This window comes from Dipodomys merriami, unplaced genomic scaffold, assembly GCF_024711535.1.
Source record: "Dipodomys merriami isolate MVZ:Mamm:240054 unplaced genomic scaffold, mDipMer1.0.p SCAF_29, whole genome shotgun sequence".
Taxonomy (NCBI): Eukaryota; Metazoa; Chordata; class Mammalia; order Rodentia; family Heteromyidae; genus Dipodomys; species Dipodomys merriami.
This window is the reverse complement of record NW_027204381.1, coordinates 2,258,504-2,283,410: the sequence shown is the minus strand read 5'-3', so window position 1 is coordinate 2,283,410 and position 24,907 is coordinate 2,258,504. Positions and strand designations below refer to the sequence as shown.

General features: G+C 37.4%; 1 protein-coding gene and 1 long non-coding RNA gene across 3 annotated transcripts in view; one reads left to right on the top strand and one right to left on the bottom strand.

Moving 5' to 3' along the window:
• The window catches only part of LOC138838820 (uncharacterized), a 136,934-nt gene that overhangs the window by 97,103 nt on the left and 14,924 nt on the right, over window positions 1-24,907 (top strand). The gene's annotated exons all lie outside the window — the stretch shown is intronic.
• LOC138838819 (guanylate cyclase soluble subunit alpha-2-like) overlaps window positions 922-24,907 on the bottom strand; it is a 204,258-nt gene continuing 180,272 nt past the window's right edge. The window contains exon 8 of the mRNA XM_070038178.1: window positions 922-13,550. Within this exon, the coding sequence (XP_069894279.1) occupies window positions 13,343-13,550 (208 nt within the window). The 3' untranslated portion in view covers window positions 922-13,342. The remainder of the gene's footprint in view (window positions 13,551-24,907) is intronic.

The following is a 24,907-nucleotide window of genomic DNA, read 5'->3' as shown; positions in this document are numbered from 1 at the left end:
GACACCAAACAACAGCTAAGGGTAATCAATGCCATCTCTGCCCACAAATGCATAGCTAATGTGATAACAAAATGGAGAAAACTGGAAGCATGTCCTTTATAATCAGGAATGGTACAAGGTTGTCCAGTAGTGTTAGGGTCCCTGTTGGCACACTTGGCCTGTGCCAGCTCTTCTACTCATCTGGATTGTGAGTATCCCTTTTAAGTTAGTGCAGGCACTAACTTGTGGTGATAGGGAGGTTTTGTCTGACCATGCCCCGTACTGTCCGAGAACTTTGCTTACAAAGCCATCCATCTGTCTGTCCATCTGTCCATTCATCCATCCGTCCATCCAACCATCCAAATGTGGTCTCTTAACCTTAAACCTGCAGAATCATAGCCAAAATGAACCTCTTTTCTAGCATTTCCCATCTGTTATATTGTGCCATAACTAAGACAGGGACCAGGAAAATACCAATGATGATTTGATTTTATATGCATGAACTGCCAGGATACAGGAACACTGGATTAAACTAGCCTTCTCATGCACTGTATGTAACATAACAGTTGTGAGAAGTTCTGATGGTCCTCAGTGGGCATTAGCTAACATTTAACTATGAACTATATGACTCCTGTCTTGCCTTGTTAGGGACAGAACAAGTGAACTATGCCTTTTCTGTATCATATACCTTTGGAAACATAAGGTCACTGTAATTGTGACCTGTGTTGTTTACTTTTCTAAAGAGAATTAAAGGACCCTATATTCTAAAAACCAATTTGAAATTGTCCCTCTGTATCAGAAGCATAATTTCCAGCCATAAATATAATATAGTGCAGTCACTCCATTTATTCATTTGTTCTCCCATTCTTCTATTCCTATTCTTAGTTGTCATTCCAAAGATGAAAACACATTGTTACAGAAGAATCCAACACACTCTTCTCTTGGTATCATTTATTCATTTAAATATTTTATAAGTGACCATTTGAACTTTTAAGGTAAATAAATGCATGAATTAGACAGTTTCATAATGAATGACATAAATATAACACGTAATGGTTAATTCCATTTTGTTAGAAGAATCCTAGGTTTCCATCAATTTTTTTTCATATACAAATTCACCTTTTTCTGCAACCTGTACATACAAAGACTGATGCATCATGAGACATGCTATATACATTGAGCATGACTTGGGATAATTACAAAGAAAATAAATCAGTCCATACATGTGCTGCTACATAAAGGCAGAGGAGATACAGTGGATGTTTATAATTCTGTATTCAACGCATACTCAATATGCTTGGGGCATATACTGTGATTCTTAAGCCTATCATTTGAAATGAGGCATATATCAATATTTTAATGAGAAGAAAAACAAATTTTTTATAAAACCATACTAACAGATAAGGGAAATTACTTAAAAATAGAATGTGAATCAGTAAATGAGGCTTTTGGTACAGATTTAAAAGATGCATGAAAAATAGATTGACATGTCAAAATAGATGTAACTTAACCATGCCCTACATACGTATTAGTATATTTACTTGTATCATTTGATGTCATCATAGTTGGTGATAACTAGGTTTTTTAAAGAAATGATTCACAAAGTATAATATGATAACAAAATTGCAGATGTACAATATTATTTACAGCAAGCCAAGCCAAATATTTAGACTCATGAGATCACAGCAAATAAATTGGCCAAATATTAAAATAACTCTGGTTATCAGGTTAGACAAAAACTACCCCATGCAGAGGAAGCTAATGAAGGCCTACCATAGTATAACTATATATTTTTATTTCATTTTGGAAAGCTATTTATTATTATATACTGTCTGAATGCTCGGTAGAAATGTATTGGCTGTTATTTTGTGCACTGAAACAAGCAGGATGCTCGATTACCAAAAAGTACTATTTGGAAACAAGACCCTTTGGTTTTGTAAGATGGCTACTCACAGTTGGAGAGTCAGAATTCAGGTAGGCTGATTCTTTTGAAATGAAGAATGATATGTCTTGTTTTAGGAATGCACTTCATCGGTGTATTTTAAAAGCATAATGAAGTTTTATCATTTGATTGCTAAAGTTACAATGTAGTTAGGGATTGTTGGTATCAAACTTTAGACTTTTTCCTCAAGCAAACCTCTTGGGATTTTTTTCCTACACAGAATAAAGCTATAACATCGAATTCTAAAAATTAAAAAAAGGAAAGCATCTCTTTCTGTGGACAGTTTAGTAAAGACCCTCTCCTAACTTCCCTAGTAGTTGTATGTAAGGTGCTGTGACAATGGAACTCAGTCTCCACATAGTTGGAATAATTGCTTGGTTGGTGGCTTGGAACTTCTGCATATTGGGGGAAATGGTACTTAGGAACCTATGTGTCATAACTGCACGTTTCTTCTGTCTTCCTCACCCATAACTCTTCTGCTTTACAATTGCTTTAAAAAACACTTCCCAAAGAAATAAAACTAGTGAAGATATTGGAAGTCACATTTCTTTATCTGAACAAACATTAAAACTGACTCTTAATTTGGGGACAAAGGCTTTTTCTGATGATGAAAACTCACAGAAAGATAATAATCAGTACCTTCTTGATAGGTGTCCATTTATGAAGCTGTTGCCTGTTATTTTCTTCTGTTTTTATACATTCAAAATCATTTACAGAATCGAATAAGTAAAAGTCAATTGATGAGAGTCATCTCTTTTTTAAGTTTTCAGCCTTTCTGAATTTTTCACACCCATTTCCTTTCTACCTGATATGTCTTAAGTTTTCTGAGGTGCATAATGAATAAGTCTAAATGAGAAATAGAGATCAAAACTTAAAGGATTTTGTGGTGGGTATGTTTAGAGTGCTTAGCATGCACAGGGCCTGGTTGCGATTCCTAAAATCTTAAAACTCAAATAGGGTTAAAAATAGGGAGCTCAACTATTGCCTTGCACAGGAAAAAATCTAGAGTATTCTTATATGATTTCTCATTGAGGAACATAAAATCGGTAACATTTTAACTTTTGGGGGATTAAAAAAGGTTTTAAAGTGCAAAACTTAAACTATTATAATGTTGAGAGGAAATTTCTTAAAATTCTTTTCTCTCCCTTGTTATTACTCTTTTAAAGGAGATATTGTACTTACCAAAGATTGTGCTAGAAATGATTTCATTTTCCCTGAAAAGTAAATGGCTTTGGATTGAAATTTGTAAATGAACAATCATTTGATATATGATTTAAAAAGTGATTGAAGATGAGTCGTTTTGTACACATGACAATGGAAATGGGTTAATTCTGATGAAAAGTGGTTAAACACATGTATGTGTGAATATGGGCTAAAACTTCAAAGCCACAAGAGTGGAGGTGTGCGATACACTGTATATTGCTCTTTTACAATCGTATGGACTTATAAAAATTGATGGCAAATGTTTTCAGACCCACAAAAAGAACTCACGCACAGTAACATGACAACCTGAGTTAGAGAGGAACCCAGGCAGCAAGACAGAGCGTCCGTTACATCCAAGATGACAGTAAAGTCAAGCGTGCTCGATCGAGTTCTCACGTCAGCACATTGGTTTTAGAAAATACTTTCCCTGTGAATAGAAAAATCTTTTCCCCTCAGTCTTTAGGTTTCTCTAAATTAAGACATTTGTAAGGTCTAAAGATAGAAGGTGGTCCACAAAAAAATTGACCTTGAGATTTTTTTGAGAAAATGCGTAATCGGTGAAAAAGAGCACATGTATGATTCTTTTACAGACCTGTTTTTCTCTGGAAGCCAAGATCTCAATTTTCATAGTCACTTCCATGCCCATATGAGCTCTCCTTCTCTTCCCTACCCCACAAGTCTGCAGACGGCTTAATCATTTGAAAGTAGAAAAAGAAGGCCCCAGCCCAAAGTGTAAACTGCTACTGCCATGTACCTTATAGGGTTAGGAAGAAACAGAGAAAGGGGAAGGAGGAGGGGAAAGGAAGAAGGGAAGAGAGGGAGAGAAGAATCAAATAGAGGAGCTAAGGATGCTACCCAAGCTTTCAAAGAAGCCTAATTACTTTCTTACACTTATAACCCATCTCCTCTCCAGTTTTACATTCACCGAATCTTCATGCAGAAACAAACCCAAACAACCTCACTTGGTATTTGGACTCCTGCATGAGGTCTCATTACCATAAAGACTATGCTAATATTTAATTAGATCCTGTAGCAAATATTGATGGAAGACATCGTACCATTTTTCCCAACACAAATTCTGTTCTGATAGACATATATGAGAAGTACTTTGAGTTCCTTTAAATATTCATTCTGATTAGCATATTTATTAAGTTCCTTGTTTGTTTTATCAGAGTTTTGACATGCTGGATCTTATAACATTGTTTCATGACATTTCGTTGAATATGAATTCTGTGATTTAAAAAAAAACCAATTATCCACAGAAATACTTTCAGCTTTCTCCTAGGTTAACAAAGAGATGCCGGCATCATTTTGTTGTATACAAACCTGGCCTTTTTTTCTTTTTCCCTGCTGTATCTTTCCTTCTCTTCATAACACTCTAGCTGAATCCAACTAAATATAAGAGGATAAAATGGGACACTCAGAGTCAGGTATTTGCATTTTGGTAGGATTCTTTTAGACAGAATAAAAAAGTGTTTTAAGATCAAAAGAAAAGGCAGTAAGCACCTATTATTCTAGGTCACCAAGTTACATAATAAATGAAAGGGATGGATTTTTCCAAGTTCCCCATGACACATTTGAAACAAAATTTAAAAGATATGAATAATAATTTCAGCTGTCATCCACTGAAACTTCTTCACACAAGAGCAAAATTTAAAGATTTTTTTTTTTTTTGCTAAAATTTCCCCTGAATTACTTTAGGTAATTATACAGTCCTTTGGTGTTTATCCAGTCCTTCTTGGCTAAGAGTAAGTTCTATCATCAGAGATAATTTGTTCTTCTTGACAATACTTTCTGGTCAAAGACTATCCAAAGTAATTTATCTGAGAGGCCAAGCCAAAGAGAAGTTTTGATTTCTATGTGATAATTTGTGCTGGTAAAATTCACTTTATAAGGGTTTCAACTAAAATGCTGAGGGAAAAAAATGTTTAGACCCAAATATATTGATTCAGCGTCTCAGTGAAGTCACATTCCTTTCTGAGTTTGCCTGAAAGTCTTTCTGACCCATATACCACCAGACCAAACCCAGCATGAAGAAAAATACAGACATTTAGTATGGGCCTGAAAAAATGACTTTACAGACTTTAGGACACAAACCAAATATTTCCTAGTCTTTGTGATTAAATTTCCCAGCCAGTAGAAGATCTGATTTCTGTAATGTCAGGAAGAAAAGAATGCATGAGATGAAAGTCTCCTTGCTGAATGCTAGTTTTGGCCAAGCATAGGATACGAGGGAAATGTTTTGCTTGAATATCACTTGCACACTGAATATCTGTTCTTTTATGCTAATCCTAGCAGGCTTTTCTGTGACCTATGGCAGGGCTGGTATTTGGTTGTTTTTGTTTCTTAAATCCAGATGTTCTGAAACTTCTGGTTACCTTTAGCATCTTCACCAAGACTGCTTCTGGCTGCCACCTTCAGAGAGCGGCTATTTATAGCATCGTGAGCCTCTAATCCCAGCTTCACTGAAGGGCACAGCTGCTTCCTAAAATGACTGAAAAAAATGTTTTTCTTCTTTTTTTAAAGTAAGAGTGAGCCTTAGTCAACTAAATTATCTGGCTTTCATTAAACCAGAGATATTTATTATAGAAACTGCCTCTCCTTTTATGAGTCTCTATATGTTCCTAAAGGAAAACTGTATATATATATATATATATATATATATATATATATATATATATATATATATATACACACACACACACACATATACACACACACATATATATACGTATATATATGTATATATATATATATATATATATGTATATATACACACACACATTTTTATCTGAAATACCTGCCCACTTTTCTCCGTGCTTCAGCCCGTGTTCTGGATTTGGTGTTTGACTGCCAGACAGCAAGATGCTAGAAAGAGCTTTCAGAAAGTGAAGTGATGTGAAGAAGCCATTTTACCCCAATTATTACCTTCCGGTTTCATTTAGATTTAACAGCTTTTTACAGCACACAGAAAAAAGTATATGTATAGAGGAATCATGTATTTATCTGTAGAAAGTGAAAAGGCTATAAACAAAGATGAAATCTAAATGGTTTCCTTCATTTAAAAACTAAAACAAGGAATCAGAAACAAGCTGTTTGAATGGGGGGGGGGAGGGGCGGCTGGGCCCTCACACCTGTAATCCTATTCAGGTGCTGATATCTGAGGATTGTGGTTCAAAGCCAGTCCAAGCAGGAAAGTCCATGAGACTCATTATGTCCAGTTAACCACCAAAAGGCAGAAATAGAATTGTGGCTCAAACTGGTAAAGTACTATCCTTGAGCACAAAAGCTGAGGGAAAGCGCCAAGGCCCTGAGTTCAAGCCCTAGGACACTAAAACAAATACAGGTTTTTACTTGGGCCTTTCATTTTTATCTTTTCACCTTCAGATAATAAGCAGCACTATTTTTGGTCTAACATTAAGAATGATCTGGTTGGAAACTAGATGAATTAATGAGGAGGATCAATTCAGTATAATTTAATGCATGCAAATTAAATATCTTACCTTGTTTATTAACACACAAAATATGCTTATTAAGGGTTTCAGCATTCTATAACATGATATGGATAATTGTTGAAATGCACCAACAATCTTGTGTGGTTTTTAATAGGGCGATCAGGAGGTGATCACTACTCTACTTGTTTGGATTTGTGATAAGAGGAGCTTGCTTAGCTAGGCAGTAATAAGCAGCGGCTATTTAAGAATAATTTAGGAGTAACTTATTTAGCTTCTTATGCTAAATAATATATGTTTAGATGTGGGTTATAGTAATGTAAGTTTCTAGTGTTGTTTTAAGTGTAATAAACTATGTGGGGTAAATTTAACTGTTGGTGAACTGATTATTATTGGCCATGCCAAAATTGATTAAAATTACTGCTCCCTACCTTTTTTCTTCCTCCTCCTCTTCTTCCTCCTCTCCACCTCTCTCTCCTCCCTTCTTCCCTCTCAACTCTCTTCTTCCCTCTCCTCTCCCCTCCCACTCTCCCCCTCTCCTCTTGCCCCGGATAATATTAGCATTACATTGTACTCAGGGCCTCACACTTTGCTGGGCAGGTGCTCTGACACTTGAGCCATGTGCCTAGATCTCGTGCTCAGTTGTCAGAAAGAGTCTTACACTTTTATCCCAGGCCAGCCTCAGTCCATGATCCTTCTATCTCTTCTTCCTGAGTAGCTGGGGTTTTTAGCATGAGGCACCATTATCGTCTAATAACACTACATCTTAAGAATACTAAAAAAACATTCAATTTGAAATTTGTAAGATGTAATGTTTCTCAGTATGATCACATAATCATATTTAGATATTTGCTAATTATATCACTGATGAGTTTCAAATCAACCCAAAATACTAGTTTACATATTAAGCACACAAGTCACTATCAAAAGAATGGTAATACTGAGCTCTTTTTTCATCTTTAATATGTCAAGCCTTTAGCAAACACTTGAGTTGATTCGTTCCCAAACCCATCTCTCATTCTGACAATCTACATTGTCAATCAGCTCTTACAACTGTATTCTACTCTCAGGTCACTGATTCACTCCTGCATACCACACAACTGGACAACATTACAGATACTATTCAAATCACTTTGAGAGGAACAGAAATTACATACGATAGATATTTATAATTTTTACACCAGAAAAAAATCTGATAGGATTAACCAGTCTGTGGCAGGTCAATTTGTGATCAAATGAATAACTTCTGAAAGAGACTTAGCATGTCATTTGCTTAGATTTTTTTTTTTAATCTGAGTTATCACTTGTGGATCGTTTTGCTAGAGAATAGTGAGAAATCTTTGAAAAGTCCACACTGCCTACATTATTGCTTATAAAATCATGTCTCTTTTTCCCCAAAGGTTTAGTGAACTACACAGAAGTACAAGTTGTATATGGCCTCATAAACCATGGCTTTAGTTATTGCTTCAAGGGTTGTGGTTAAGGTATTGCTAGGAAGTCACTTTGGGATGAATGTATAATTCCATGTAAAAAAGCACACAGTGTGACTACATATTCAGTTGATATCACTGTGTAACAGAGAGGTCCAGAAGTAAGGCTGTCATTTCAACATGTGTCTATGTCCTGAAGTTTATAGCTTATACCTTGGTGGTGAGAATCAGCAAATATGATGCACTGCACAGCTCTGGCAGTAATGAAGAAGATGGTCCATTGCTAGAATGCCTAATAGCCCTATAGTGAGCAATATTCATCCCTCATGCTTATTATCAGTGTTGACTTCTGTCTCTAAAAAGTTTAAAGATGAATGCTCAAAGAGCAGCTACTAGATTTGAAAGCAAAGCCAAAATCAACATTTATGAAAGAAACAATGGTATGAGGCCCAGAGTGTTTAATTTTTCAAAACAACTATACATGAAATCACATTGCTATCTCAGTCAACGTGCCTTGCTCCTAGTAATTAGGATCATTTGCATACTCTTGCATGATTTCGGTATCTGGCTGTACATTAGAAGTACTTAGAATGATTTTCTAAATGCAGAATCCTAGGCCCTATCTGAGCCCTACTGAACGTGGCTCTCAAAGGAAAAGCCTAGCAATTTGCATCTTCAAAAATTCTCTAGGTAATTCTTCTGGAGACAGTCAGGTGCTGCAAAGCAGATCAGCTGAGCCACTGAACCAGCTCATTTCTTAAGGATGAGATAGCACTGGGTTACTTAACTGAAGTTGTGAAATGGTCACTGCAGAGTAGAAATAAAGACACAGACTTCTCTACATTCCTATGTTCTCCACAAACAGCATTCCTTTGACTCACATAATATCTACATTCAATACACATATATATGCACACAAACTAGCGATATCCATTGCTTTCTGAAAACTACCTGATGCTACAAGAGTGATTGTGACTCTCCCTGTGTTCTAAACAAAGGTATTAGTGACACTGATAATGGAAGAATGAACAAAAGGATGAGACAGAAAGGTGGCAGGACAATGCTACTAGTTGCTGGAATCAAGTGTGAGGAAGGAATTTTGCACACTATCTCAATATGTTCTGACAAGGTTATATTCGTCCATATATAATATCAGGATCTGTTCTTCATTCACCACCAAAAGGATTCTGAGCTTGAGTTCAGAGTGAAGAGGAGTATGCCCATTTAACAGTAAATTTTATTCTATCAAGTTAAGACAACTAATACATTTCTGTTGGTTGTGAATTAGGTCTAATTTATGTCAAGAAGTACCCATGAAATCATCATTCACATTGGAATGTGTTAAGTTTTAATTATTAAATCTCTCTTCGATTAGGATTTGGGGGCTATCTCTTGTAAGACATGCACTTAGAAGTCTGAAATGACATAATTATTGTATTTACAGTTTGATGATCTAATACTAGAAATAACTAAGCAAAAATATGGATGTTGGTTTATAGACTTGAGCTTCTAGGATTTGTTGGCTGAAAGATATGGGCACATTCATTCATGCATACTTAAGTCCGAAGGATCATTTTCAGAAATTGCATGACATTCTTGGAGGCAGATTGTACTCTGGAGTCAGGTTGTACTTTGAAGACATTGTGCTTGGAGTCAGGTTGTACTTTGAAAAGAAATTGTAGATGTAAGCACTGCACCAACACATGCCACAGTCAAGTCACTGTCACTCAGCCCTGGAACTGTGTAGGTTTTATCTGTCTGAGTTGGGCATCAGCAACTTTTTCTGGGGCTCTGTCAGGCTCAAAAGTGGAGAGAGAAGAGAGTTTGTTTGATGTGACAGGACTTGAGGGGGTGAGAAGGATCCAAGGATATCATGGAGCAACAGAGGGTCTTGGATGAGCAAGGTCTTGCTCAAATCACATGGCAAGATGGAAATCTATGTGTAGTGGTTTTACTTTCTACCCTAACCCTCCACACCTGCATCAGCCCTGCACTATCCTATTTGCTCTTGGCCAGAATTAAACTCCCTCTCAATTCTTCACAGTATAGTATTTGGACCAGCAGCAATATGGTTTTTGATGGCATGTGTAACACCACAGCTGCTGGACAGGAGTGGGAAGTGTGAATTCAGGACTGAATCCACAGACCCAATCTCAAGCTTCAATGTCTGTGTCAGATTCCACACACAATCAGTATGAAAAGGGAAATCCAAATTAATTGGAAACAAAATTAGATGACATATAGAAGCAGATTTTAGATAGTTCAGTTTTATCCTCAGGCTGTATCTTCTCTATATTACCAGCTAAGATATCCAATTTCTGAGGCATATTATTATTTGTTTTTCATATTAATGGCCATGGTTACCTATTTAGGTCTGTGATGCAGAGGGATGCAGGAAGCTTTGAGTAAATATTGGAAGATTTTTATTTTTTTCCATTGTGGATTTGTTGGCCAAAGACAGTGTTAACTACATTGCCATGATCTTTAAAGTATTCCTTTTAGAGTAGGTTAAGTACGCTGCACTGTTTTAAGATAAACTCCTTTTATACCACCAGACTAAACTGCACACTATTCCTAATGGTTTGTAAGTAAATGGTCAAAAATCATACAAATACTATCATAGTGTTAAAATCACACTTCCCAAGGTACGATATATAGACCACTCTGTGTAGAAGAAATAAAATATAGGGCGTTTTCACAGCTTCTAGTACCTATGACAAAGAACAGACATTTCATACATTGCAAGGATATATAGTAAACAGTGGAACTATAATTGTTAACCATAATAGTTTGATTGGTAGGGAATGAAAACCATGAGACAATCTTAAAAATATATATTTGGATTCTAGTGTATGAAAAATGTAGGTTTACATCCTGTCCGTGATATATAGAAGGTCTCTAGCATGTTCTTCAATGACTTCTCCATGTAAAATTATCTAAACCAATACAGAGTTTGCAATTCATCCAATGAATTGAGACTATCTATACAAATTCTTCTCTCTAGGTCAGTTACAGAACAATGGAGATTGCCAACCACATTTTTAAATGTAGATATTTCCCAAAGATGTTCTTAAGTTGCTGGGAGACTAAGCATGTGTTTCGAACAGCTGCTTAGGAGAATCTTTTTACAAAAGGAAGAGAAATAGATGAGATGGCTCTTGAACCTTCTCTTCAAGCCTTATGTTTACCAAACACGCGGTTTAACAAGGAGTCATTTGTCAATTACAGATAGCACAATAAGCTCTAAGTTACTGCATAGAATAAGCAGAAATGATCTCAGTGGGTCTGGCTCTCTCTCCATACCTCTGTCCTGGAGAGCTCTAACCTTGGCTAGGCATTTTCTAGTATCAGCATGAGGCTTAGAGTGCTTCTAGGCTCTTCCATCCCAACAGGCTGCAACCCTCACTTGCACCCTGTGGAGCAGGTGCATTCACATTTCAGTCTCCTGAAGTGATTTCTCAGCAATCGCACAGCCTCCTGAACACACCCTGCCCTTCTGTCCCCTCATGGTTGGAAGCAGACGTAGGCCCAGCACAAAGGGGACAGAAAAGGATTGAGAGAGTTCTAGCTCTATTGGCCTGACTTCTCCACACAAAGAACCCCACTGCAGTGTCCTTTAGAGACCCCCAAGGTGAGAACAGACTTCAAAATATTAAGGGGATTGTGATTGTAACAAATACCCTGCCTGCCTATAAATATTTCCTAGTTATATACACAGAGAACTTAAAAAGGTTAATTAAACCTGACAGACTACATTGAAAAATAGTTTATAGCTATGTAGTATATATAGTGTATAGAGATATCTATAGATATACTTATATAGCTATATCATAACTGAATCAGGAATATATTGCTTTCTGGAAAGAGCGAGCCACCAGCATGGAACCCCCTGGAGTGAGAAAACACCCACTCCAGCCTTCAAGAAAGCCAATCAATCAGTGCTCCCCAATCAGTCAACTCAAGTAGAAATGGAGGCTTTTACCTTGGATCCCAAATAGGCAAACTCTGGACACATTGTGCTCCTAACTTCAGGGTGAGCCTGTAATCATATTGTCATGCAGTGCTGATCATTGGAGCAGGTTTTATGTTAGTAAAACATGCAACCTAACTCCAGTATCTTCTTGCTCTGAAGGTCAGCCCTACTCAGTGTTCAGAAAGGTGATTCACTGAATTAAAGAGCCATATCAAGTCAAAGTATAGAACATTCTTTTTCTAATACTAATTCTTAAAGTGGTAAAGATGCAGGGGAGTTTCTCTGCAATAAGAACATTCTTGGTAAAATATCCTGACAATTTTTTTTAAATCATGAATGACAGTATGAAGGAATTTGTTTCTAGGAATGGCAGTCAGCTCATAGGAGGAATCGGCTGACGAAGTTACAAGGATGCTGTCTGTATATTAGACTACTGTTTGTTGTACAAAAATATCTATTTCTAAGTGCTTACTTGGAAGGGTCTACTGGAGCATTTCTTTTCAACCAATAATATGTTAGAAGACTGCAAAAGATCTCTCCCCCACATCTTGGTTACAGACAATCAGCTACTAGGAAATTCCATTTTTTTCTCTGGGGTCCACCCACTTTAATTAAATCTAAAAGATGTATTTACTCAGCAGAGGTGCAATGCTTTCCCAGCAGCTGAAACTCTTGGTTATATGTATTCTCCATCCAAGTGCTAATCTCCCTAAATAATCCAAGTTAATTTAGTAGGTTAGCATTACACAATACCCCAACCAGACAGGAGCAGATTCTGGAGAAAAAAAAATCGAATAATGCTGTGTGAAATGTAATTAGAAGAAGAGGTATGTATAAAAATAGGTAATATCCCTCAAAAATTTCGCTGTGTTGGTCACACTGCCATGGTGCATTGTATGAAAATGTTGTCTGTTCAGAAACACAAAGTTAGAAAAGATTTCTCATCTACCAGGTTCACTAAGATAACGTGATGATCCATACTCAAAACTGGCTCTCCAAAGTGGTACAAATATACAAGGGAAGGTATCTGCATGAGTGACAAGCAAGAAAACACAGAGTCTATTTATTGGTTAGCTTTGAAAGGGGGGGGCCTTTGTACTTGTAATTAAAATATATATATATATGCCCCGCAAATGCTCATAGAATGGACACATTTCATCCCCTACCCCACCCTCCAGCCATATTTATTGACAGTGGTCCTCCACCTGTCCAAGGATTATTGCCTGACACGACACAGAGATTCCTCTGCTTTGTCTCCACAAAGCATTGGAAGAGAAAAAAATAATCTCCCTCCACCCTTCTTGTGGTGAGCCAGGTTGTGGGCTTGTGCTTTTGGGAGGAGTCTTTGATCTTGGAGCGGGTCTCAGAGGCTTGTCTCTCGGAGGAACATCGTGCCGATGTTGTAGGAAACCTTTTTTATTCTCGACGAAGAGAGGGAAGGTTTCGGTGGCTTTGGTCCAGTCCTTACCTCCAGGAAATAGCAGATCCCGGGGATTTCCTTGGGAAAGTTATCTGGAAGTTCTTCACGGGACCGAGGAATGAATGTGAAACTTTCTTCTCGTTTTAATAATCTAGGGAGAAAACACAGATCACGTGAACAAAGAGCAAGACTAGTGTGAATAAGTAGACATTCCCAAAGTTCAGGAGGCTGGTCCGTGATTATCAACCCATGTTAATACCCCGATTTCTTTACACAGACTTCAAGCAGTAGAAAATTGTTATGACTCAGGAAATACCCCTTCACATTATTCAATGATAGAACAACCACCAAACTTCTCATCACAATACTTAAAAGTATATAAGTGTGATGTCTTCCTAAACAGCACCCTTGGAAAAAAAATATTTGCTCAAATTTTATCCCTAAAACAAAGGGCTAACAAAAAGAACAAGGCTTTATTTCAAATATGCAGGATTTACCCAGCCTGTCTAGAAAAGTCTACTCAATTTTTAGAGTGCTTTTTTTTTCTGTTTTGTACACTCTCAATAAGCTTTAAATGTTTGCTCTGTATGTCCAATACATAAATCAAGTATTTAGCTTTGTGGAACATTTCACGACTCCTGGGTCTGGTTATTGATTTGTAGCAACGAAAATCTAGTAAATTTTCCCTAGCTCACTATCATTTATTGGCCTCAAATATGTTTTTAAAGCGATATGTATTTTTGCATTTGTATTACTTTAAGTAGTTGTACAGGGGAGGTGTCACGTGACAAAGCAGTTTATGAATACAGTGCATCTTGATCTGTCACCCCCTTCAACAATCTCGTCCCCCTTCGACCCATCCCTGCCTTAGTTTTGTGTAGTCGATGAATTCCTTGCCTCTGCATTCTTCCCCTTCTTCCCTTCATTGTCTACCTCTCTCCCCTTGCTCCTTGCCTCCACGAGTACTCATTTCTTGGTGCTTATTTTGTTGGGCTTTGATTGCTCCCCCCTTCTGGTCACGTTAGATGTTCTTTCAGTGTTCACACTGAAGAAGATTTATCCTTGAGACTCATTACTGAGCTCTACCAAAGATTCTGTTTGATTCCCATATCGACATATGTGGTCCCCAAATTCAATTTAGTTCAACAACTCTTTAACAGAATGCTTCTTATTGTCCCAGAAAATTTCCAAGACACTCATGTAAGTAGTAGAACACAGCCTAGAAAGGTTTTGTCAGCCAACATGGAAACCAGAAATTAAAGAACAAAACCCTCCACAAATAATAAATGTAAAAAAATAAATAAAACAATCCACAATAGTACAGTGAGAAGGTGAAAACAGAATGGTGCCATATGAAAGCAAGATACAAAAGGTAAATACAAGGAACTGCATAAGTCCTGAAGAGGAAAACTGTTAGCCATGGGAGGACCACGAAGATTTTGTGGACATAATGCTATTTTAAGTACAAAATGGCAACAAGGGAATATGACAAACAGAATCCATTTGCTTGGCTCCCCTCATCTTCTGTTTTACAATCATTGATATTTCCTGACCATGGAAAATAAAAATGGGATTCCATTTATGACAACTTGTGAATGGCTGAAAAAAAGGGGGGAAGGGGTCACCCAGCTGTTCCAGATGCCAGGACTTTTAAATAATTCACTGCATTTTGGCTGGCAGGAGACATTTTGCCACACATTGATTTCCTGACACTTTAAATAAATCTCACAGACTGTGCTGGAAAACATCAGGGTGACAGCTTTTTATAGGGTTTCATTCTTTTTTCCAAGTAAACATTTTGGTATCAATAAACCAAATATGGTTTTGAATTTCAATCAGAGTGGATTGCAGTTCCTGTGATACCCGGGAACTGGCTGTTGGTCTTTGTGTATGTAAACACCAGAGTGCAGTATTCAGATGACTTCCTATAGGGCAGTCCAAGAGACTTACTACGGGGTCTATGGAGGAGGTGAGAAGAAAGTTTTGCACAGCATCCCTAATGATGATTATGCGTCAGGGCATTGAAAAAGCAATCAAATGTGTGGACAGATATTAAGAATGGGGACTTTGGTCCAGGGCTAGGATCTCTGATCCTCTTTGAAATGCTTTATTAAGTCCAGTCCCTGGCCTGGTTCTATAGCTCTGCTTAAATGATCCATCTCTTCAGCACCTCAGGACCAAGAAGGAAGCTTAGATTCTACATAAATCTCATTCCCCAGCTGTAATCTCTGGCTGGTTGATACGCAATTGGAGAGTTTCAGCCATCAGTGTAATAAGTACTTTGAAGCTATACAACTTGTAGTCTGCTTACCTCTCACCCTCAGATCAACAGTACTTTCTACGAATTGATTTTGAGAATAAAAATTCCCTGCTGTTTAAGATGGATGGATGGCATCCAAGCACCTCCCGGAATTTGACATCATGGCGATCTAAGGTGCTGTTCTTCACAGCTGCAGAACTGAGTCTGGGCTGACCCTGGGACCACAGTTGCATGCCTTTTCCTCCTAATTTTCTCCAACTTTGTGTTCCATCCATTACATCCTTCCTTGGAAAAGTACTTGAAACATACACGTATACACATGTATACATTATATATGTCTGTCTGTATATGATTCCATATATACAGGTATGTATATAAGGAATGTGTGTATATGGAATATGGAAGTCGGCTGATCTAAAAATACACTTTTGGGAGTGGTGCTGTGGCTCAAAGTGGTAGAATGCTAGCCTTCAGTGAAAGAGCTCAGGGACAGCAACCAGGCCCCAAATTCAAGCCCCCTGACTGATAAAAGCAAAACAAAACTGTATACTTTAACATAAGGTTGAGTTTTGAAAAATGGAAAGGAGTTATAATATGAAACCTATTCTTGGGTATATTTTCTTCTTCAAATCATACTTCAAGAGACATGTATAGAACGTATTAACTGGAATATGGTAGATTCAAGGGAGAACTCAAATACTGTAATTCTTTAGAAAGGCAAAGGCAAAATTCAGCAAAATAAAAACACCAGGAAGTAGGTACTCCAAAGGGGTGAGGTGAGGTCAAGGAGGAAGAGGTAGACATATGAAGAGGAGAGGAATGGAGGAAGGCAGCCAAAAATCAAATGTATAGCCTACAAAATTAAGAAGATGAGCAAGGAGGGAGGTAGGGGGAAGGGTGAGCATCTTGAAAGGAGTGACTTTGATCAAGACATATTATATTCATAAACTGCTTTGTAAATAGTGACTCCTTTATACAACTTCTTAAACATAATTTTTTTAAAGAGATATGTATGAAGCATAGCTTGGTCATCCACGGAGCAGAGGCAAGAATTTGGTCTTTTCTTCCACCATAAGTTTTCCTTTCAATTCTATCCTTTGATTCAATTGCTAATTAGAGAGGCTGTCAGAGAATGTCATCTAAGAGATTACTCACCAACTTGTTTACTAAGTACCTGACACTGCTCACCACTTATTAAGTAGTTCAAAAGCACTAAGTTATATCCCCAGTCCTATTTTTTTTAATAGGGTCTCTTTCTATAGCTCAAGCTGGCCTTGAACTTGCTAATATAGCCTAACCTGGGCTTCAGTTCTCTATCTTCCTGCCTCCAATGCCAAGTTGTAGGTTTACAGTCATAAGTCAGCATGCATGGCTTTCACTAAGATGCTTTAGAATTAAAGCACTTAATATAATTTTCCTTATGAATGGGGCAATGTCATTCTTTCTGATGGAAGCATAGAATTCCATTGTGTGTGTATCACATTTTTGTGATCTATTTGTCTGCTGAGGGGCATCTAGATTTATTCCATATCTTAGCTATAATAAACAGTGCTGCAACGAACATGGTTGTGCTGGTGGCTTTAGTGTAGCCTGGTTTGTGATCAGTTGGATAAATGCCCAGGAGTGGAATGGCTGGGTGATAGGAAAACTCTGTTTAGTATTTTGAGCAATCTCCATACTGCTTTCCAGAGTGGTTGAACAAGTTTACATCCCCACCAACAGCGTAGTAGTGCTCCCTTTTGGTCACATCCCTGCCAGTATCTGTTACTGTTAGTTTTCGTGATAATAGGCATTCTAACTGGAGTGAAGTAGAATCTCAATGCTGTCTTGATTTGCATTTCTTTTATGGCCAGAGATGATGAGCATCTTTTCATGTGTCTATTGGCCATTCTTAATTCATCTGAGAAGTCTCTCTTTAAGTCTTTAGCCTATTTATTAATTGGGTTGTTGTTTATTTGAGGTTCTGTTTTGGAGGGGGTTAATTTTTTTAGCTCAAAGTATATTTTAGATATGAGGCCCTTGCCTAATGCATAGCTAGTAAAGATCTTCTGTGGGCTTTCTATTTATCTTGTTAGCTATGTCCTTTGCCATGCAGAAACTCTTCAGTTTGGTACAATCACATTTATCCAGTCTTTGATTTGTTGTGATTCTGGACCTTTACTTAGAAAGTTTTGACCCATGCCAAGGAGCCATAGTGTTTCCCCTATCCAATCCTGTAATATTTTCAGAGTATCTTGTCTTTCATTGAGGTCTTTAATCCATTTGGAACTGATTTTGGTGCAGGGTGATATGTAATAATATCTAACTTCAGTTTTCTGCACATGTATAGTCAATTCTGCCGGCATCATTTGTTGAAGAGGCTATCTTTCTTACATCCTGTGTTTTGGGCTCCCTTACCAAGTCTACAAGTCATTCCTGAGTCTATTCCATTGGTTCTCAGGACTATTTCTGTGCAAGAAGCAAGCTGTTTTTTGTTTTATTACTATGGCTTTGTATTAGTTTGAAATTTTGTATTGATATTCCTCCAGCACTGTTCTTGACAGATAGCAGGCTAAAGGGCAGCTTGCCCAGCAGAGGGCTACCAAGGATATGTGGAGAGTAAAACTTTAAAGAATTTGAATGTCTGAAATATCTTTAGTTCATTTTACTCTCCACTTGATTGGTTTATGTATTAAATTCTTGTTCAGAAATTATTTTCCCCTCAGTATGTAGCTTCTTAAAAAATTAAATGTTAAGCTGGGTGCTGGTGGCTCATGCTTGTAATCCTACCTGTTCAAGAGGGTTGAGATCTCAGGAGTACAGTTCAAAGCCATCCCAGGCAAGAAAGTCTGTGAGACTCTTATCTCCAGTAAACTACTCAAAAAAGTTGGAAGTGGCATTGTGGCTCAACTGGTAGAGCGCTCACCTTAAGCAAAAGAAGCTCGGGGACAGTGCTCAAGCCCAGGGTTCAAGCCCCAGGATCAGTCAAAAAAAAACGTTTAGTGTTATTCTGTTTAATAATCCAATGGATATGAACATTTTCCTAGGTCCTTTTTTCAGAAAATCTCTGGTCTTCAGAAAATCAATGTGTCTCCATACAACTTTTACATTTGTTGCAATCTATTGCAATGACTAATACTGGAAGCTTTTGTACATTCTGCTGTAACAAGTTGTGCCATTCAGGTTTGGAAAATTTTCATAGTATTTCTTTGATCATTTCTCTCTAATTTTTCTTTATGTAGTTTCTACTTAGTCAGATATTGGACTTGGTAAATTGCTTGTCCAATTTGTTCTCCTTTCTCTGATTACCCATTTTTATATAGTACTTTCTGGAAGGTTGCCTCTATCATTGGTCTGAAACTTGAAATACTACATGTTTAATTTCCAAGAGCTCATTCTTCTTATACGATTGCTTCCTTTATTGTAAATCTGTGAACATATTCATCATCATTTTCGGAAATTCTCTTTTGTTCTCTGTCTTGTCTCTGCTTGCTCCAAATTTTTTATAGACTGACTTTTGCTGTAATGGTTGTGTTGTGCTTGTTTGTTTTGGTCCCTTTCTTCCATATCAAAGGCATTCAAAACATGATTAATAGCTTTTAAATTTCTTCCTATTACAGCAAGTCATTAAAGACTAGAAGCTTTATCTATGGCAAAAATCAATGAAATTATGAGTGCATTCTGACAATCCGTGCTCCCAAATACCAGCATGTTTAGTAGCATAAGGTATCCATGGAATGTTGGCTTCTGGCATTCTGGAAGTTGATGGCCAAGAATCTCACTATTCAAAGTGTAAATCTCCATTCACTCCCCTATGTTTAAGAGTGTGAATCTATAGCCACTTTGATTCAATATTTCAAGAGAACAAATCTTCCATACCCTTCTAGAAGAGTTCATGTTCCTCCAAAAATCGATTTTATCATTATTTATAAGTGATAAAGTTTTAAAGATATGGCTACTCAGCAAGAAATTACCTTTCACAATGTCTTTTGTAACCAAGGTTCTCAGGCAGTTATTACATTTCCTACAAGTTGATTTATTTGTCCATCATTTGAATGACTTCCCTTGGCAATTGACCATCAGCATTGATGGGCAGTATCGCTGTTTAACAGAAGCAAGCTCCAGTTTCTAGCCTCCTCAGAATCATGAAAACAGCCCAGGACTGGTGACCTTTTCATGCAACTTCCTAGTCAGAGCTTCCAAATGTTCATAGGCTGGTATGGTTGTGGCTTCAGACCCACAGTGTAGCCACAGAGGTAGAAGCTTACCTGGAATCTGCTTGTTTGTCACTTCTAGTCATCTGTAAGCACACCGTTCCCAATATTACATCCCTTTCTACTGAAAATACCTAGAATAGTATCTATGCCTTGTTTTCTCTTTTTTCTGTTTTTTTTAAATTCACCTTGGTTATACATTGGACCTTGTATTTTAATCCTGATTTTGTGTGTGTGTGTGCTTTGCAAATAGGCTGTTATGCAAATGAAGAGTGAAAATGTTTGCTTCTAAGCTTTACTCCCCCCACACCCAGTATAGGATAGAAAATTTCAGTGTTCCCTTTGCATCTTACTCATTCCACTGTCAAGCCCTACTTTTACATACTGTACTGGATTTTATTTTGGGAGGTGGGGTTTGCCAGTAGATGGCTTGAACTCAGGGCCTCAAGTTTTGTTGTTTGTTTTTCGCTCAACACTGAGCTCTACCACTTGAGCCATACCTCCATTTCTTGCTTTTTGTTGATTAACTGGATATGAGTCTCATGGATTTTCTGCCCAGGCTGCTATCCTCAGATTTCAGCCTCCTGAGTAGCTAGGATTATAGGTGTGAGTCACCAGTACCTGTTTTGTTCCCCCAGTAAAAGATTAATTCTATACACCCGCAAAAAAATAATAAGAGTAATTTCAGTTGTTCAGTATGCTCTGTTACCTAGAAGGTTCTAGTGGTGCAGCTTATTCATCTGAGTAGCTTTCTGCTAATGAATGCATGAGGACTTTACAGTAATGGCATGAGGCACTAGGTCTAAGGGCTAGAGGAAGACATGAAAACATGTTGTGCTTTTCTAAGTATTCTGGATTTCCCGAATTTTCCCTATTCACCTTCTTTTCCACCTTAGTGGAAGAGAAGAAGGAACTCTGTCTGTGCTGTGCTTCACTGCTCAAGAGGATTACACGGTTTGAAGACCGGCCCAAAGAAACTCCAATGTCTGAGTCAGCTAGACAGCCTAAAATCCCTTGAAATTCAGTGCTTTTTTTTTTTTTTTTTTTGAAATAACATGCTTGTCCAAATAAAGAAAGTGCAACTCTAGCTCATCATGGAACAAAGCCTCACCCATTTTTAATGTATTTTAATGTTCCTGGTTGTACATTTTGAGATATTAATAATAAGATCATGAATAGTGGGTTATAAAATTCAGATAATTGGATAGGTTCCAAAAGAAAAGGGACAAGGAAGGATTTTCTGTATGTCCATGGCAAATCATACAGCAAGGAGTCTCAGAGGCATTTTCTTTCAATTTAAGCAGAATCTCTAAGTCCTTTTTGTTGTGGTTGTTTTTGAAATGAGGTCTCAGTTTTGGTCTAGGCTGGCTAGACCTGCAATCCCCAGGTTATTTTTCCCATTGGACCTCAGTCAACAGGTCCCTGCCATGGTCTACCTTTTTATTATTTCAGGAGGACTTGTACGTGGCACTGCACGTAGATTTTAGTGTTGAAATGGCAGCTTCAAATGACTGTCCTCTGATCTCTACCCCCTGAAAAGCTAGAATGACAGGCATGTACTACCACACTCAGCTCAGAGACATTTCTATGGTATCCCAGCTCATTTCTTTCTACAAACCATTCTAGGTTGCATACTGAAGGTAATATGTTCTTACTTTGGACTCCACTGTCTGGGTGCATGGTGCTAGCTAGAGCATACACCATCCTGTCATGTTTTCTAGTCGAGTGGCCAAACTAATGTCTCCCAACTTGAACTTCAGGATGTTGCATAGCTAGAGATGAGTAGACCCAATTGCCTTCTCTGGACACTGACAGTTTTGACATTTAGCAGTCTATGATCTTCAATTCCAGAACATGCTAAGAGAATTTACAATTTAAAACACTCAGCAGTTTTACACATCAACAGACAGATATTTAAGGCATGACAGAAGAGATTAGAAAAGATAACTGAAATCAGCCCTTGTAAATTAAGTAACTGACTCACTTCTCTGGTTACTTTGGTCTTTCTTGAACAATTAACGCAATAGTTTTTGTATAGAAGAGCTGAGAGGAAGGGCAGAAGAAAATCAAACATGTACAGTTACTTTTAGCGAATAATCACTAAATGTTTCATTTTTGAAAAACATTATGGTAAAGAATTTCATGTTCTTTGTTTGCTAGTAACTGAGCCAGTCTGAAGTAGACTGTTTTATTATCTTAAGAGAAGAACATGTAGAATTCTGAGGAAAAAAAAATTGGAAGCTAAAAAGTAAGGATATATTCCCCACGGCAATTCTCTTAAGACTTACTGTCTTAACTACCTTGAGCAATACCTTGAGCAATTTATAGCAAATATTCCTTGCACATCCTCCTAAAGTGATACTTCTTGTCCCCAAATGCTAAGTTTTTGTAGAAGGATATTATGGCAAGGTAGTAAATAGGAATGAAATAAGACATGCAATGCCCATAAACTCCATAACTCTATCTCCCTTTCCATACAGATGAGATTGGAAGAGATTGGCTAATTGCATTGGGCAAATCACTTAAAATTATCCAGCCCCCACTGTCCTTTACTTGCTTGTAGACAAGGGAAGATTTTGGTTTAGTTTTTTGCAAAGATGATTTAGAGTTTTTAACAGTCATTGAGGCTTGAGAATTTATATGCTACGCAGACTATGGAAAGCAATATGGCAAAACATGTTTTAGACTTGCAAATGTGAAACAATCTCAAAAATCTCCAGGGAAAATAATGCTATGTTAGCTTATTTCACTGAAAATGGGTTCTAGAGAAATTCTGATTTAGCAATGGGTGACTAATATATGAGAGATCGTTTGAACTTCAACCAAAACAAGTGATAGCCATCAGATTTTTCCTAGGGCACAAAGCACTGCCAACACAAGAACAATGAGAAAAAATGGTCACTACAAGATTAGGGTCCAAATAAGCCTGGCTTCAGCTTTTGAGGTTAAAAATGAATTATCCACACATACAATCTTTTGATGAAATATTCAAATGTATTCACGTGATATAATCCATGACTATCCTTTCTTTTTCTTCTTTTTTTTTTTTGACTAGTATCAGGGCATCATGCATGTGAGCTGCACTCTACCACTTTAGTTATGCCTCCAGTCCATCTTTTTGCCTGTTATTTTGGAGTCTAGCAAACTTTTCTGCTCCTGCAGCTTCAAACTGATCCTTTAGATCTCAGCCTCCTGAGTAACTAGGATTACAAGCATGAGCCACAGATATACTAGCTTCATGATTAATTCTGTTGGCAAGAAAATTATGCTTTTGGGAGAATTTAATATATAATATAAAAAACCCTGAAAGAGACTAATATAGAATTTTGTCATTTCTTTTTAATATGTATGCATAAATGAGAAAAAATGAAGAAATATAAAAAGTTATATAGAAGCTTGATTACCTGCTATGCCCAAAAGTAACTATAAATGAGAAAATAAATAAGGTATTATTTTCAAGGGTCAGTAAATGCTTTTTAAAGACCCAGTAACTTATTATTCACAGGAAGGCCTGCTTAATCTAAAGATTTCAGCTTCACATAAAAACAGCTTTCTGGTTCATTTAAGATTCTCTACTGACCACACTTTTTCATATTCAATCCAGGAAAAGATGTGCGGCTAGAAATATGGAGACTCAATGTGCTTCTATTTTATTCCCCTACTAGGAAAAGAAGTTCAGAATAACCTGAGTACATCTTGAGTATTATGTCCACAGAGGCCAGAAAAGAACAGAACTTCCTTCCTTCCGATTCTTGTTTGATCCCGATGGCTTTCTCTGCTTGTTTATTGTGGTTTTTATCCATTAGAATTTTTAATTAGTTCTCACCGAGGTAGTTTGGCCATGGATGAAGATTCGGGTTCTAGAATGGGAACATGTGCATGTGAATTCTGTCTTAATTTAGATATACGTTATTGGTGATCTATGAAACCTGTCTAAGTCTCACTTTCTTTTCATTTGAAAAATGAAGCCTGGCACCAGTGGCTCATGCCTGTAATCCTAGCTTCTCAGGAGGCAAAAAAAATCTAAGGATCATGGTTCAAAGACAGCCCAGCAGAAAAGTCTCCATGAGACTCTTGTCTCCAATTAACCATTCAAAACTGGAAGTGGCACTGTGGCTCAAGTGGTAGAGCACTAGCCTTGAGCACAAAGAGGCTCAGGGACAGCACCCAGGCTCTGAGTTCAAACCCCACAATGGACAAAAGAAAAAAAGAGTTCATTACAGACTCACTGAGAGGACTCTATGAAGATAATGCGAAAAAGTTGCTTAGAGAATAAATAATCCGAAGAAGGTTGCTATGACTGTCATGGGGTTTTAGAGGTGACAGATCTGCTATTGACCATCTAGATCCTTAATATCTCAACCAAAATTAGACAGCATTAATTCCTAGGGCAGGAATTTATGCACTCTCTGAAACTCTAGCCTGAAAACACGATCTATGGAATTTTAAGCCTAATTACTAATAGTTTAACGATACTTGTAATTTAAGACTTAAAAATTGGGGGTCGTTCTTTGTGATACTGGAGTTTGAGTTCGGGGCCTCACATTTGATAGATAGGCGCTCAACACTTGAGCCTCATTGCAATAGGATCTCATTTTGTGCCCAGGGCCATTGTGGACCATGATCCTCATACTTCTATTTCCCATGTAGCTTGGATACATACTGGTTGTTTATACTGAAATGGAGTCTTACTAACATTTTGCCTGGGCCTGCCTCTGATTTCATTTATTGTGATCTCATCCTTTCAAGTACCAATGTTCCAACTTCTATATGGGTTATATAGGGGGTAGTATGTCTGTGGGAAGGTCATCTTTTCACATTTCTTGGGATATCTTAATTGACTCAAGCCAATGACTCTCCAGCTACTTAGAGGATAGCATTTTATTTCTGTATTTAAGAGCCTCATCTTCAGGAATCTATATCATTGGTGATAGTGAAAATTCTACACAAGTCAGGAATTGCATCTTGTAAAGTTCTCTTATTCCTCAAGAGTTTGCTGACATTGACACATTAAGTAGAAATATTCTCAAGAATGGTAGGTAGTGAGCTTTTTGC